The sequence below is a fragment of the Akebia trifoliata genome, chromosome 12 (genome assembly GCF_017979445.1).
Source record: "Akebia trifoliata isolate Shusen 1 chromosome 12, ASM1797944v1, whole genome shotgun sequence".
NCBI classification, from domain to species: Eukaryota; Viridiplantae; Streptophyta; class Magnoliopsida; order Ranunculales; family Lardizabalaceae; genus Akebia; species Akebia trifoliata.
Window position 1 is genome coordinate 34,780,905 of NC_141386.1, and position 15,829 is coordinate 34,796,733.

A 15,829-nucleotide genomic window follows, 5' to 3' on the forward strand; every position below is an offset into this window, starting at 1 on the left:
TACCCAAATATAAGTAGTTAAATAGTTAAATAGTTAAATGTTGAAACTTGAAACCAGCCCCTCAACTAATTTTTGGACTGTAAATAAAAGTCTAATGGTGGGACCCACTTATCTTTTTCTCATCCCCATTACAAAAAGCAACCCACGTGGGCGGTTTGAATATTACTTCAATTTAATTTGGAAAAAAAAAAGTGGGAAGAGATTCATCAATTTTTGTTGGTTGCATTAAGATTTCATTGTCCAATTACTTGCTTCCTTTTAAGTCAAAATAACTGTGAGTTCACAAGCCTTGTTCAAATTTCATAATTTCTTTGATGGATGGAAAACATACAAAACCTTAACATTTCTCCCACAACCATCACTCAAAAGTCATCCTCCATTAATGGAGATCAAAAAGCTCCATTTTTTCTTTCTCATTCTTCTCTTTATTACTCAATTCCCATCTCTTCATTTTCTTTCATTGGCTTTCACTCCTGAAGATAATTACCTCCTTGATTGTGGGTCCAACGGTAACACCATTGTCGATAACCGGAACTTCATTAGTGATTCATCGAAGCCGGGTTCAATCTTTCTCTCTTCAAGTCGAAGTTTTTCGGTTAGAGACATTAACCCATCTCATGGTTCATCACCATTATACCACACAGCTAGAATTTTCACAAAGGTCTCCAATTATGAATTTGAGATAAAGAAAAATGGTACTCATATGGTACGTCTCCATTTCTTTCCTTTTTCTTCTCAGAATTATGATCTTAATTTAGCTAAATTCGATGTTTCGGTTAATGGGTTTTCGCTTTTAAGCAATTTTAGTCCCAAAATAAACCTTAGTAGTAATCCTGTTGTGTTAAAGGAGTATATAGTAATGGAAGAAAGTGAGAAGCTGTGTATCTTGTTTACACCTTTGAACAATTCGGGTTTCGGATTCGTCAATGCCATTGAAGTCTTTTCTGCTCCGAGCAATCTCATCATTGATGGGGGTGCTCGGTTTTTGAGTTCTACTGGAATTGAGGATTACAAAGGACTTTCGTCAAAGATTTTAGAAACAGTTTATAGGATCAATGTTGGAGGCCCCAAAATCACACCTTTTAATGATACATTATGGAGGACTTGGATTCCAGATGAAAATTTTCTGATTCTGAAGTCTGCGGCGAAGGCTGTTTCTCGAATTCGCCCACCTAATTACCAAGGTGAAGGGGCAAGTCGAGAAATCGCTCCTGATCATGTTTACATGACTGCCCAAGAGATGAATAGAGAAAATTCAACAATGGCTCCACGATTCAATATAACATGGGCTTTTCCATTGATTCCAGGAGGTATCGATAGGTACCTTGTTCGGATGCATTTCTGCGATATTGTTAGTCTCTCGCTTAATCAGCTCTATTTCAATGTGTACATCAATGACTACTCTGCATACAAAGATTTAGATCTCTCTTATCTTACGACACATGAGTTAGCAGCTCCATACTACATCGACTTCATTGTCGATTCAGACAATTCGGAGTCTATGCACATTAGTGTTGGCCCATCTGAATTGAGCAGCCCTTTGAGAATTAACGCTATTTTGAATGGTTTAGAGATCATGAAAATGATGAATGGTGGTGTGACAATTTCGAAAAGTGGGTCAAAGACGAAACCCCGTGGATTTCTTCCGGGTTCTGTTCTTGCAGGATTTGCTTTTATATGTTTGGTGATACTTGTTACCCTACTGGTGTTAAAATTCAGGAAGAACAAATCCAAACCGAGACCTTCGGAAAGTGTAGCTTGGTCACCCTCGGCTGTACATGGAAGTAGCTCAAATAGTAGAGTATCTGAAGGAACCATCACTAATGTAAACCTTGGCTTGAAGATTCCCTTTGTCGAAATTCAGCATGCAACCAACAACTTCGACAAGAATTTTATTATTGGTTCGGGTGGATTTGGTGTGGTCTACAAAGGGGTGCTTAGAGACAATACTAAAGTTGCCGTGAAACGAGGTGTACCTGGATCTCGACAGGGCCTCCCAGAATTTCAGACAGAGATCACAGTCTTATCCAAGATTCGCCATTGCCATCTTGTTTCCCTCGTTGGATATTGTGAGGAGCAATCAGAGATGATACTTGTGTACGAGTTTGTGGAGAAAGGGCCATTGAAGAAACATTTATACGGTTCGGGGTTGCCACCTTTGTCTTGGAAACAAAGGCTTGAGATATGCATTGGTTCCGCAAGGGGACTTCATTACCTTCACACTGGTTCAGCACAAGGAATCATCCATCGTGATGTTAAATCGACCAACATTTTGGTTGATGAGAACTATGTGGCTAAGGTTTCTGATTTTGGTCTTTCTAGGTCGGGTCCTTGTCTTGATGAGACCCATGTGAGTACTGGTGTAAAAGGAAGTTTTGGGTATCTCGATCCTGAGTATTTCAAACGGCAACAGCTGACTGATAAGTCGGATGTGTACTCATTTGGGGTCGTGCTTCTTGAAGTACTCTGTGCAAGACCCGCTGTTGATCCTTCACTTTCGAGGGAGCAAGTGAACTTAGCTGAATGGGCAATGCAATGGCTAAAGAAGGGATTGCTAAAGGAGATCATCGATCCTCAACTCATGGGTAAGATCAAGCCTAGTTCTTTGAGAAAATTTGGAGACACAGCGGAGAAATGTTTGGCTGAATATGGTGTCGATAGACCTACAATGGGTGATGTGCTTTGGAACTTGGAGTATGCATTACAGCTCCAGGAGACCGGGACTTCTAAAGAACCACACGAGGACAGCACCACCCGTGCATTGGAGATCCATGAGCCTAGTGTTGTTCCTCGTGTTCCATCTACTAACACAAGAGTCATTGGAGGGAGTTCGGACATATCGGCAAGCCAAGTCTTTTCCCAATTGATGACTAATGAAGGCAGATAGTTTCTAAAGCTACAACTTCTACAGATAATCAAATTTTAACTATTGGAGTTTAACCCTCTTTACAAAATCCCCATCAAAGCTGTTTCTTCTTTGTTGTAATTGTTTTTTTCTAAATTTTATGGTGTTATTTACTGTGAACCTGCAAGTATGTTGTAGCTTCTACTTCGTTCAATTCTTGTAGCAATTGTGGTACAATACTCTTTCAAGCTTCGCAAAGGACATCTAACACGACTGAAAGAATGGCACCCTTTTCATAATGTATGAAGCCTTCTTACCCTCTATGGAGTGAAGCACTTGAGATCTACAACCAACAACTAAAATCATGGACCATGCCTATCATCCGATACTAGGAACATGGGCGATTGGCTTCCCCTCTAAAAGGAAAAATAATTCCTATATCTTTGGTGTTAGAAACAACAACATCCAACTTCATTGGAACTTAGAAGAACCCAATTCTTTGTAGGCGGATTTTCTTGTGGGTCTCAGTGTATAGAGGAGGCTAACAAACTTTCAGTTACACACACATCAAAGCTTGGCTTTGATTTTGTATTTATTCCTTCTAGTTATATATATGGTGTATTGCTCATATTCAAGAATAAGGTGTCTGGAGAGTTGATTTAGTTTCGGAACTCGTTGATCCCACCTTCATGCTTACCACTAACCTATGCTTGTCTAGCCAAAAAAAATAAAGTTATTTACATATAATCAGTTTTCAATGATGATGGGAAGAAAGGCTTTTTGGCTAAAGGTTGAAGACTAGGGCATTTCTGTGATCTTATAAGAGGGTGATATGCAGTGCTTATACTATAAGTTTGGGGTACGGTCATAGTACCCCAAACTTGGATAAACTTTTCATCGTCTTCTTCTTGATCTTCATCTCAATTTTTTGTTGATGACATTGCCTCTTGACCGGGCCTTCTCATATACTAATTGGAAATGACCTAAATATCATTTTCTTCAACTTCTAACCCAAAACCTCTGAATTTCTCCCTAAAACCATTCATCTTCAAGTTCTTCAACTATACAACTAGTCATTGTTTGCCCCCACTACAAGAAAATCCTGGCTCTGCCCCTGACCACCACTAACCTGCAGCAACACTACCACCACAGTAAATGCTACCTAGCTATTACAAGAAGTTGGGAATTAGGCTTTTATCTAAAACCCAATAGGTGGGACGTTAATTAGGTGACATTGTAAGGGAGATAGACAACTTGGTTTCAACATCCCATATCCTTCTAATTGATAAATTTTTGTTAGAGGTTCAGATATACCTCTGACATGAAAATTTTCAACACTGAAGTCTGCTTTTTAGGAGGGTTTCGTTAAGATTGAATTCTTAACAAACTTTTTTCTAATTAAATCTGATTAGCCCTGACCCTGAGTCTCGTATTGCCCATTGCTTGAGCACTGTCTCAACAGAATTTTACAGTGTCTACTTGGCGGCTCTTGGATGTTTGGTTTAGGTGCTCCTGAGGCCCTAGCATGCCATGGTACGTGTGCGTTTATGTGCGTGTTTCCTCCAACTAGCACATTGAACTAGAACATTGATCGGATCGAGAAGGCTAAACTATCAACCAAATCAGTCATTAGAACTCCAAAATCTTGGTATTGACCTTCCATGCATCAATAGCCCTTGGAACTTCATCCCAAGTATCCTCTCCCATGGCGCAAAGTCATTGGTGTCGGCTACAATTAACTTGACTAGTGGTCGGTAGCAAGTAACAATCAAAATGTTTATGAATCAAGGATTTGAACAATTGGTACCAACTGTCAAATGCAGTAAAATAAAGTTTGTTGGTATGGTCCCCATATTATGTTCTATACTTTAATCAACCAAGTAGGGGACCTTTTCTTGATGGTCCTGAAAATAGACTTTTATAACCCAGACAGGTTCTAGCCCAAGAGGTACGTTCAAGTAGTAAATCTTTTCAACACATCAAGGTTTTAAATTACCTACAATAAAGTGGGACATATGAAAATTTCCATAAATAATCAATAAAGATCTTTATTGTACCTTTTCTAAGTAGTAAAACACCATAACCTCAAGTGAAAGTAGAGAAGTTTACACGTGTTCAACATTTAAATGTAGTCACTTTTTTATGGAGGGATATATAGAGATTCGAAGGTGTGACCTGATTTGCATATTAACTTGATCGTCGAAAGATTTTGTATCAGAAGAACCACCTCAATAAATAGATTACAAAGTGGAGATCGGACAAAAGAGAAAAAGGACCCACAATCACAAAGTTCTAGAAAAAAGTTATTAACAAAAGTGCCATTAAGTAATGGCGACAAAACCCAATATTTTTTTAATTAGAAGACAAAACACTTTTGAAAGAACGTTGATAAAGAAACATGGCTGTTAAGTTAGAGTTGTAACTACATTTGGAGTGATTTGCGTTTTATAATGTTCATCATATAGGATGGTAATTTGGACTTGCGGGGGGAAAATACAAATGAGGAGTATAACTATGGAGAAAGTACAAACTATAAACTAACCACATTATTTATATATATAATTACCATGGAAGAAAATCAGGCCCAACATCGAGTTGAGTCCAATGGGCTCGGGTTTGGGCTTTGAATTGCATTCCTGGACACACTTGAAACGATTTGCTTATTTCACTCAATTATATGGATCCAATAATGAGCTTGTCGTTTAGTGCCCAGCCTGTAAAGCAAAGACTTCGATATTTCACCAAATTATGCACCGACTGTCCCTTCGGTGCTTTACAGCAGACAAATTTAACTAATCGAATAAGAGCGAAAGATGGATAATTTAAGAGAGCTTCTACTGGCATCCCAAATTTTACTTATTACACCCCAATTAAAATAAAAAAAACATGTAAAAGGTTGAGAATAGGTAAACGTTGGGGTGTCAATAGATGCACTCTCTCTCTCTTTTCTTCTTCTCCTTTTTCTACTGGATTTCTATTTTTTTGGGTTTGTGATTTTATATGAGCCTAATCGCAATTGCAAATAACTATTGAAATTATTTGAACGAATGTTATAATATTTTGTAACGTTGAGATTATAATTTGAACCAAACTTTTATAATGTTTGACGAATATATTTTAATCTTTAATTGGGGTGTGACAAATAATTTAAGACATTAGGGGATATCAATAGCAATTGTATAATTTAAAGGAGGTAAAAAAAGGAGGGGGGTGTAAGCAAAACTAACACTTCCCTTAGGACAACAATCCTAGGGCATTATCATCCTCTAATCTTGACAACTTTGACATGTTTTTCACCTTATGAACATCAAACCTTAAACTTAGGCATCTCCATTTTTGTTTGTGTTTGTTTTGTCTTAGAACATCATTGGCTTACGAATACCACCTACACTATGTTCATGTAGTGTACAATTGAGCTCTCTTCTAGTGCCTTCTTTTGTATACGATTCATGTCATCATGACAATAGTGATAGTTGCCATGTCCCCATGTTAACAATATGCACCCTTACTGATCCCTTTTAATGTGTGATTGAAAATATCTATCAACAACGTATATTTGGGCTTCTGAATTATAATCTTTTGTGAAAAGAAATTGAAATGATAAAGACAATACAATCACAAACATACAAGGATTTACATGATTCGAGGTGTGCCTATAATCAACAAACAAAACAAGAATAATTAATATTTTTTCATTAATTCTACAGTTCTAGAGATTTTTATTTATATAATTGAATTATCAAAACATGAAAAAATTTCAAAATAAAAATTCTAAAGTTAATATAAAAAAATATAACATGTCATATCCCCTTTATAAAATTTGAACCGGGACGTGTCCACTGCATCGCACGACTCTATATAGTGCAATAGAGTCCAAGACATTTACACAACACCAGCAACAGTGAACGATTGAGATTAACGAGGGATTGGGGCAAAACTTTTAAACATGGTTTGCTGGCTTCGTCCACGTTGGAAAAATCACTCAGATTCATTAAATATAAAAAACCTTATATTAATGAATTTTGGTGGTTGAAGAAAGTAGATTTCGAGGTGGTAACGAAGCTAACTTAAGGGACACGTGTGGCATTCAGGAAGGACCTTTTCCCATTTTTTTGTTTTTTTGTGCATAATTTGACCTTCATCATGAGTCGCACTACAGCAGTATAGCTACCCAGAACCGACAAGGAAAGAAAATTCTGACACAAATCAGATAGACCTTTCTTACTGTCAAACTTCATCATATCAAATCGACTCGCATTGCTAAATTTTCAATAAATAAACCATAACAAAATTATCGTCAAATATTCTTTGTGTTTAGGTATTCTTGCATTTTTTTTTTTTTTTTTATATTTTTATATTTTCTCGCTATTTTTCTTATTATATTTTTCTCTCAATGAGACATATTTGTGGTGTAAATTGCAATACACACACACACACACAAATTAAGAATTATTAATTCCTTCCAAGAAATGGTTGCTAGATACTATTTAAAATGGGAGTCTTGTAACTAGCCCCTAAGCAACTAATTTGGGATACCCTCACTAATCCTATAAGAAGTTATGAAATCAAAATGTTGGTTTTAATGTCCCAACAAACCAATTGTTAATGATGTTTTACGACGACACATACTTTAATTATTTGATGACGTACTAAGACATGCATTAAACTATCTTGATATGGTCAAATCTCAATAACTTAAAGATCTTTAATCATTAAATGAAATATGCCAAGATTTCTATGTTGGACCTTATTACATTGACTTAATCATCAGAACATAATCAATATATTAAGATAATAAATTTAAAAAGTTTTCGATAAATTTTATGATTTTGCTACACTTGCAAGATAGAAGAAAACTTACACCCATACCACCTATTTGAAAAGAGTCGTGCTATACTGACAACCTACAGATTACAACATTGTTTGTGTTGAGAACTATCTTTGGTTTGAACCCCCCCCCCCCCCTCTCCTCGTTGTCCCCGTCCCCGTCCCCCTCCAAATGATGGTTACATGAGGGCCAAGTAATGAAAGTTCGATGATGTGAACTAGTAACATATGTTAGAGAAAATCGATATTGAAGAGACCACTGTTGACTTTTGTCGATATAGTTATTTATTTACTTATTTTTTGACTAGCCTAACAAGGGATTTATGGTTAACATGAAAGTGAGTTCAAAGGGACGCAAACTCAAGTCATGGGATTAACTCTCCTAATACCTTAACAACTTATCTATATTGACACCTTGTGTGTGATGGGTCCCGTTCAGCAACAAACATTTTGTCAAAACATTTTTCAAAACATGGGTTAGAGGTTTTGGAATGGGCTGATTTTTGGTGAGGATGATCTCTACGGTGAGGAGATCATCATCACCAAAAATCAGCCCATTCTAAAATTTCTAGCGCCATGTTTACAAGTTGAAAAATTGTGGACCGTCCATTTTTTGTAAATCATTTTTGATGGGGTTAGAAGTTTTGGAATGGGCTGATTTTTGGTGAGGATGATCTTCTCACCGTAGAGATCATCCTCACCAAAAATCAGCCCATTCCAAAACCTCTAACCCATGTTTTGAAAAATATTTTGCCAAAATGTTTGTTGCTGAACATTTCCCGTGTGTGATATGCAGTCTAGACACTCTTGTTATCAAAATAAGGGGAAAAAAAAAAAAACACTTCTTAGACAAACATTTATAATTTTCTCGTTAAAATAATTTATTAATCTGCGAAAATTACATTTGAGCACTACACTTGAAAACAACAAACAAGTAGGATCAAACAATCGAGGAACCGAATTTGCATTCAATTGGATTACTATGGTGTGTTAGATATTTTAGCTGTGAATAGACTCACAACACTATAACATAAGTCAACAAAATTCATGAGCGTAACATGACATGAACAAAAAGACATTGGCCATGGTCAATTTTGAGGGCCTACATATTTGTATGGTATATGAATGTTTTTCACATACAAAAGACCATTATATAAAATTAAAAAATTTAAATCAATGAGAGCGGAAAGTTAGGAACAAATCATGAGAGGGACCCGTTTACTATTACCAAATTTGTTTTAATTCTTTTTTTTTTATAATGGTCAAGGACTCCAAATAGCATTTCAATTGTGGAGAAGACAACAAATACTTTTTCTCAAAATAAAAATATTATATTGAGTCGTTCTATGGAACCCATCATATATGCTTTCGGCACCCACTTAAGTTTAAAAAGGAAAACAAAAAATTATATTTTTACTCTTCTCCCTACACTCACTATCTTCTCCATCTATCGATCAAAAAATCTGAACTATCTTCTCTATCTATTCTCTCCTTCTTCTCCATCATCTACCTCTCTCTCTCTCTCAATCTTCTTTTTTATATTTATCTCTTTTTGAATTTTGTGAGAGGTTGAATCAATAGAGAGATTTTAGAGTTTTTTTTTTCTTGAAGTTATCTTATTTCTTTAAAAAAAATTTTATTTTTATTTTTGCATTTAATCATCAAGAAAATTTTAAAAAAAAAAAAAAAAAAAATCACTATTAAAACCTCAAAACAACGATTTTGAATCCAAGAACTCAAAGAATTTTTTATAATTTTGATTGATAGGTTTAAATCAAACTTGTTTTAGTAAATTCGGTAGGTACCTACTGAATATTACAAAATCGATTCGGTGAGTGTCTACCATACAAAACTTTCTAATGTTCGATAGAAAATTACGCCCAATAGAATACTTACTAAATCTTTTAAAACAAGTTCAATTTGACCTTATTAAATAATATCAACAACAACAAAAATCTACGAGTGTTTTGATAAATTCCCAATAAATCAATTTTATAACATTCGATAGGAAGTTATGTTTGATAAGATACTTATAGAATCGACTAAAACAAATTTGGTATAATCCTACTGAATAAAATTTGTCAAAAACATTTGAGTTCTTTAATTCGAAATCATCATTTTGAAGATTTTAATAATGATTTTTCTATATTCTTTAATTAATTAAAATCAAAAAAGTAAAATTCTTAAAATAAAAAAAATTCCTAAAACCTAATCTCCTTTGATTGAATTTCTCACAAAATTCAAAAGGAGATGAATATAAAAAAGATTGAGAATGGTAGTTAATGAAAAAAAAAAAAAAAAAGAATGGATAAAAAATATGGTGAGATTGTTGAAACTTTCATTCAATAGATAGATAGATGGTGGGTGTGTAGAGTAAGTCGATGAGAGTATTAATGTAATTTTATTTATTTTTATTTTTTTTAAAACTTAAGTTGGCCAAGAGAGCATATATGCATGACTCATATTAATATAAGATAGGAATATTGATGATTCTCTAAACCAACAGAGTATTACTCTGATTGTTATTGTGAGTCCTATAGCAAGGCCCGTTTTTTTAATCCGTCATGACCAAAGTCAATGAACGATAACACCCACTTAAGTTGTACCTCACTTGAATCATACAAAACGTATACTTCTGAAAAAAATAATTACAAATAAGAGTCAAATTAAATATACACCAACCTAATTGTTTATTAATAAAGTCTTCAACATCATCATAAACATATGCTTTAATTTAATAAATATAATGTTCTTTCAAATCCACAGAATGCGCCAAAAACAAGTGGGGACGTATCAATTGTGGATGACAAATTGCAAGTTTAGATAATCTGCAACAAAAAAGCTTGGAGAATCGAATCTAACTTGAATCCATAGTATATCTTACAAATTATTTTCTAGTAATCTAATCTAACCTAAGAAGACGAAGAAGAAGGTGAGGAAGAATATATATAATAAATAACAAAAGAACAACAACAACAACAAAACTTTTTTTGTAATTTTTTTTTCTTATATTGCACTGGTCTCACCTTCCCTGCACACACCTACATCGATCAACATTATACCTCTCTTCTTTGAAGGCAACACCCTGCAACAATTTCTCCTTGGGGACTGCCCCAAAGTGTTAATTAATTAGCTAACGTTTGAGGAAATTTTTTTTTTTTTTTAATTGAGATTTTACTGGCGCAGAAACTATAAGACTTTTACTTATAACTCACTAATATTTTTCAAATAGACCGTTGCCCATATAGAGTTGAGAGATTTACCGAGCAGACCTTGTTGCATTTTTATTACAGAAGGAAAATGCTGGAATGACACAAACGGAGACACAAAGGTGACAAAAATGATGTGGTGGCACACACATAACTGTAGATGTTTTTTTAACTCGTATCTCGCAGAAAAGCATCTACGGTAATGTGCACGACACCACATCATTTTGTCTCCGTTTGTGTCACCCCAGCACTACTCATTACAAAAACTCCCTCACTTCTATCAAGTTTTTTACTCAACAAACCTTACCTAATTAACCATGCTAGCTTGACAAAGTGAGATTTCAAATCTTACTAAGGTAATTGGTCCCACATGGAATATCACATTGACAATTCAACATCAGTCTTTTAGATTTCATCGAAAAAACTGTGACTCAAAAATAAATAAATAAATAGAATATTTTTTGAGATTGATCCAAGGTGTTGAAAATGGACGGACTATCGAACTCTAAATTTAAAATTCAACCCTGAAAAAAAGAAGTTTGAAAGTGATATGAATACCACAAATTGATGTGGTCAGGAGAGTCCTTTTCTTATTTAACAAACCTTGGCCACATCATTGTAAATAAATGAATATCTATAATACCTTTAAATCTTTTGATAAAATATCCATTATATCCTCTTTATGTTTTCGGAGAGTAGATTTCGAGAGGAGATAGTATAAAAGACATTAATTTAAAGAATTGAAGGTATTACAGGTGTTTAATATTTTTAAAAGATAATAGGTCCAACTCCAAGGTTTGTTGAGTAACATACTTGATAACACAAGGGAATTTTTATAAGAAAAATTGCAACAGAAAGGTCCGCTCCCGATGAATCTCTCTATAAAGTTCAATGTGTTATAAGTAAAAGTTGGTGTGTCAATAGAAGTTCTCTAAAACAAAGTGATATTGATAGAATAGATGGCATACCTTGTCCCAGAGATGCGGGTCAGGTCTCTTGTAAACTATAACGCTCTCAACCAATGCAGGATCAGCCATCTTCCACCTACAACTCGGATGTGGTACACGTTGTTTATCATACTCACTAACGGTCCAATTACTTGAAGAATTATATCTTGCATTTGACATGTAAAACACGAATGGCTTCTGGCAATGGTTTCGACTAACAGGTCGAGTGTTGAAGGCATAAGCTGTGTAATCTGCCTTCCTGTACCAATTCAAGAAGGTTCGAGAAGGCATCTCTATCTCACGAGGAGAGAAAATGCCCCTAAATATCTGAACAGCGAATCCCCAAGACACCGAAACGGTCCAGGATTTTGTCTTGTCATGGCAGATGGATTGCTGCATGAGTCCTGCTGAGTCGAGCTTCATTGGCAACATCAGGCGTTGCAAGGCTTGAACCCTGGTCACGTTTGGGAAGATTGGCTCGACCACGTCTAAGTGGTGCAGTGTCACTAAGGGTGTCACTGGGTGCGCTGCGAGCAACCCAAACAGGTTTCCATACACATCGTACTGTAAAATGAGACGAGGACGGTTATCAAAATTGTTAAAATTTAATAGAGCTGCAATTGGCACCCCAGCTTTTACTTATTACACTCCAATTCAAGAAATTATTTATAAAAAATTAAAACACACACTTCAAACATTACCAAGGTTTGCTTCGAATTATAATCTCAACATCACAAAACATTATAACAAACAATATCAGGAGTTGGCTACAATTATGATTAGGCACGTGTAAGTAAAAATTGAGGTGCCAATAGCAGCTCTCAAATTTATAATAAAAAGAGAGCTTCTATTGCCGCACCAACTTTTGCTAACACCACCAGCTAATTCTTTGGTGATTTATACATGAATTGAGGTGGCATTAGCAACAGTTGGTGTCGCAACAGTACCACTCAAAAAAAGTTGACATTTATTTAACTAGGACAATTGCGTGGGGCCACCAGCATGCACCGTCGTCTCACCAAATTTTATTGATTGGAGTACTTGACACAGACCACCTCCGCAAGATGGGGTAGTTTCTAGTGGAGCAGCTATAACCTACCCCACAACTACCTGCAGCACTGAGAGTAACACGTGGCGTAGATATATATATAGATAATGGAGCCCATTCGGAGAGGAATCCCAAATAATAAAGAGAGAGATGGTCCGAACAGTTCAGTTTTCATGGACCATAAAATGGATCTCCAGATCTAACGGACTAACTTATTACCCTACCAGCCGACACGCTAAAAAAGTGGGCCCCACACGGTGTCTATTCTTACTTTTTATAGACGTTAGTTACAATCTAAGACACTACACACGTCTTTATAATCTATAACACAAACTTACGCAAATTGCAAAGATTGAAATAAATCTAGCATAACTATTTAAGGAAATCACTTGCCTCAAATGTTGTTTAATATTCACTGTCAAACGAACAGTTGACATAACAGAATACACTGCGAATCCCAAGAAATAAATTGATTGTCGGTAGGAATCCAAGATATAATCTCTAGAAAATCTGTGTTTCTCGTCTTATCTTATCTTTATGTTTCTTGGGGAAACTCCAACCATAGTAATAAATCGTGCTGAAACATTTTCCTTTCCTTAGTAAAAATAATAAGATTTTTAGCCTTACTATTGATTTACCACATCAGAAATCAAATTACACCACTATTGATTTTTACCCAAGGACCCTTAGTAAGGTAAAATCCTTACTAACTTAGTAAGGCTAAGCTGACTACAACTAGTGACAATATGCCAACAGCCAACCCAGCCCAAATGTTACGTGGAAGATTTATACGATGGACGGTTCAGATAGGAGGAAAAGTACCAAGATTTTCGAGTGAGAATCACTAGAAGTAACCTACCATCTTAACCGTTTACTTTCCCACTGACCCAACAAATCATTGACCAAACCATCGGTGAAACAATCTGATTGGTGGATTCATAACTAACAAAGACCCATCAAAACGTGGGCCATATGTTTTGGGGCTGGGCCAGGCCCAGTGAGCCGAAAGTGTGACATGGTGGTAATTACAGGACTTTATTTTTGCACCCACTGACTTGTTCACGTTTTACGAAAGAGACATCATTGATCACAGTCCACAACATACTAGTTTCCAAATATTAAGTTAAAAAATAACCCGATATAATACAGCCATATATCGGGTTTAAATCCGTAACTGTTACGAACAAGACTGGGTCTTCCCCTTAAGCAAGAAAACTCAGAAAAAAAAGGGAAAGTAGAGAGAGAGAGAGAGGAAACCTGGTGGAAGCCAAGCTCTTTAGTGAGAGGTACACCAAGTTCAGCCATGCAAGCTTGCATTCGATCATCAGAGCCGTACAATCCTGGATATCTCTGGATACATCGATCCTGCATTTTCTCAAGAGCTTTCGCTAATGGGTAACTAATGGCGAACCCACCACCACCATACGCCATACCATAAGAGAAGTAAATGTTCTGTAAATGACTCTCTGATAAACTCCCAATATAATAAAACTGATTATGATCGTATTTCGACAAAACCCTAACCAAATTTTCCGCAACAAACACCGTATCGTCGTCACCCATCACGAACCACCTCACATCCTTCAAACCCAATCTAAACGTTTCCGATATGATTCTCGAGATCCGAATCGCGGATCTGTGACCCTGTTTGTTCTTATAAGCGAACCGGGTTGTGCTGCTTGAGATCTTCAATGGTGGAAGACCTTCGTCTCCATGGGTCTTCACGGGTTTGTCTAACCAAACGATTCCCCTCATTTTGGCGGGTTTCCACCATAGTTTGATGTAATTCTTCCTTTGTTCCCAAAGATTTGCTGAAGCTGCAATTCCAAAGACAATGTGCTGAAGCCCTGTTTTTTCAGGGGAAATTAGAACCGTTCGATTCCGAATCATGGATGAAGAAATGGTGGAGATGTTGGATGTGAAGGAAGATGTGAAGATGTGGTTTAGATTGTTGATAGATTCTTCGTTGTTACAGGGGTGAGAAGAGGAGACGAGCTTTAATGTGTAGATAATATAGGTTACAGAGACGATGAGGATGAACCAGACCAAAAGCTTGGGGAGAGCTCGAGCTGGAGTAGTGGAGACGACAATGGAGGTAGCTGAGGGGCCTCGGGCGTTGGCCACCACCCGATCCCAAAGCAGCTTCTCTGAATCCTTCTGGTTCCCTTTCATGGTGTGGGGTTTCTGGGTTCCGATTACACAGAAAAATCAGAAACCCAGAAAAACAAATTAAAACTTGGGCTTAAAACGCATTAACTTTGATGAATCAGCTTCTTCACTCTCTCTCTCTCTCTGATTTTTCAAATTCCCAGATAGATCTTTGTAAATCAACAGATTTGAAACAAACAAATCCAGTAAAAACAAGTTTTATGAGAGCTATAGAGTCGAAGATCAAGTGGAGAAGAAACCCAAGAAATGTTGAGGAGGAAATCGAAGATCAGATGGGTTTGATCTGGGGTTTACAGAGGCCAAGAGCGACATGCATTGTGGCCAGGTTTCCCTCTCTTGGGTTCTTCCCTTATGAAGGACCTACGGCAGTAAAAAAAAAAAAATTTAATAAATAAATAGGACAAATTTGTTTTAGATTTATTTTTCCTTTTTTTTATGGTAAGGAAATAAGAAAAAATTCTCGCTCGACAGGTCTCTAACCTTATAAAGCTGTGTTCGACTACGACACAGATACATCAACATGTCCTCCGTGTCGGAAATATCTAAGATTGCCACGCGGCCCACTTTTTATGGGCCTATGTTCATGAACTTATGGCCCGGCCCATTGTTAATGAGGTTGTATATGAAGTGTGAACCTTGAAGGTCCTCCGCATGATGGGTACAAGTTCATATATGCTTTTCTTACAAGATAATTATAACTTTTGAGAAGAAGAAATAATTATTCTACTTAAAAAAATAATGAATTAATACATAGATTTATAGCAAAACAGTAGTACCAGTTTTG

The 15,829-nt window shown here is 36.2% G+C and overlaps 2 protein-coding genes across 2 annotated transcripts; one reads left to right on the forward strand and one right to left on the reverse strand.

Annotated features, from left to right (window-relative positions):
• Positions 1-202: 202 nt before the first annotated feature.
• On the forward strand, positions 203-3,059 carry LOC147389840 (Protein kinase superfamily protein). The gene has a single exon (XM_086418854.1). It carries the CDS (start codon positions 383-385, stop codon positions 2,885-2,887), a length of 2,505 nt encoding a protein of 834 aa, XP_086274980.1. The 5' UTR covers positions 203-382; the 3' UTR covers positions 2,888-3,059.
• Positions 3,060-10,383: 7,324 nt separating this feature from the next.
• Positions 10,384-15,424, reverse strand: LOC147389841 (uncharacterized). Its single transcript, XM_086418352.1, has 3 exons — positions 14,134-15,424; positions 11,850-12,392; positions 10,384-10,780 (listed from the first exon to the last, which is right to left on the reverse strand). Exons 1-3 carry the CDS (start codon positions 15,046-15,048, stop codon positions 10,679-10,681), a joined length of 1,560 nt encoding a protein of 519 aa, XP_086274478.1. The 5' UTR covers positions 15,049-15,424; the 3' UTR covers positions 10,384-10,678.
• Between the last annotated feature and the right edge of the window lie 405 nt (positions 15,425-15,829).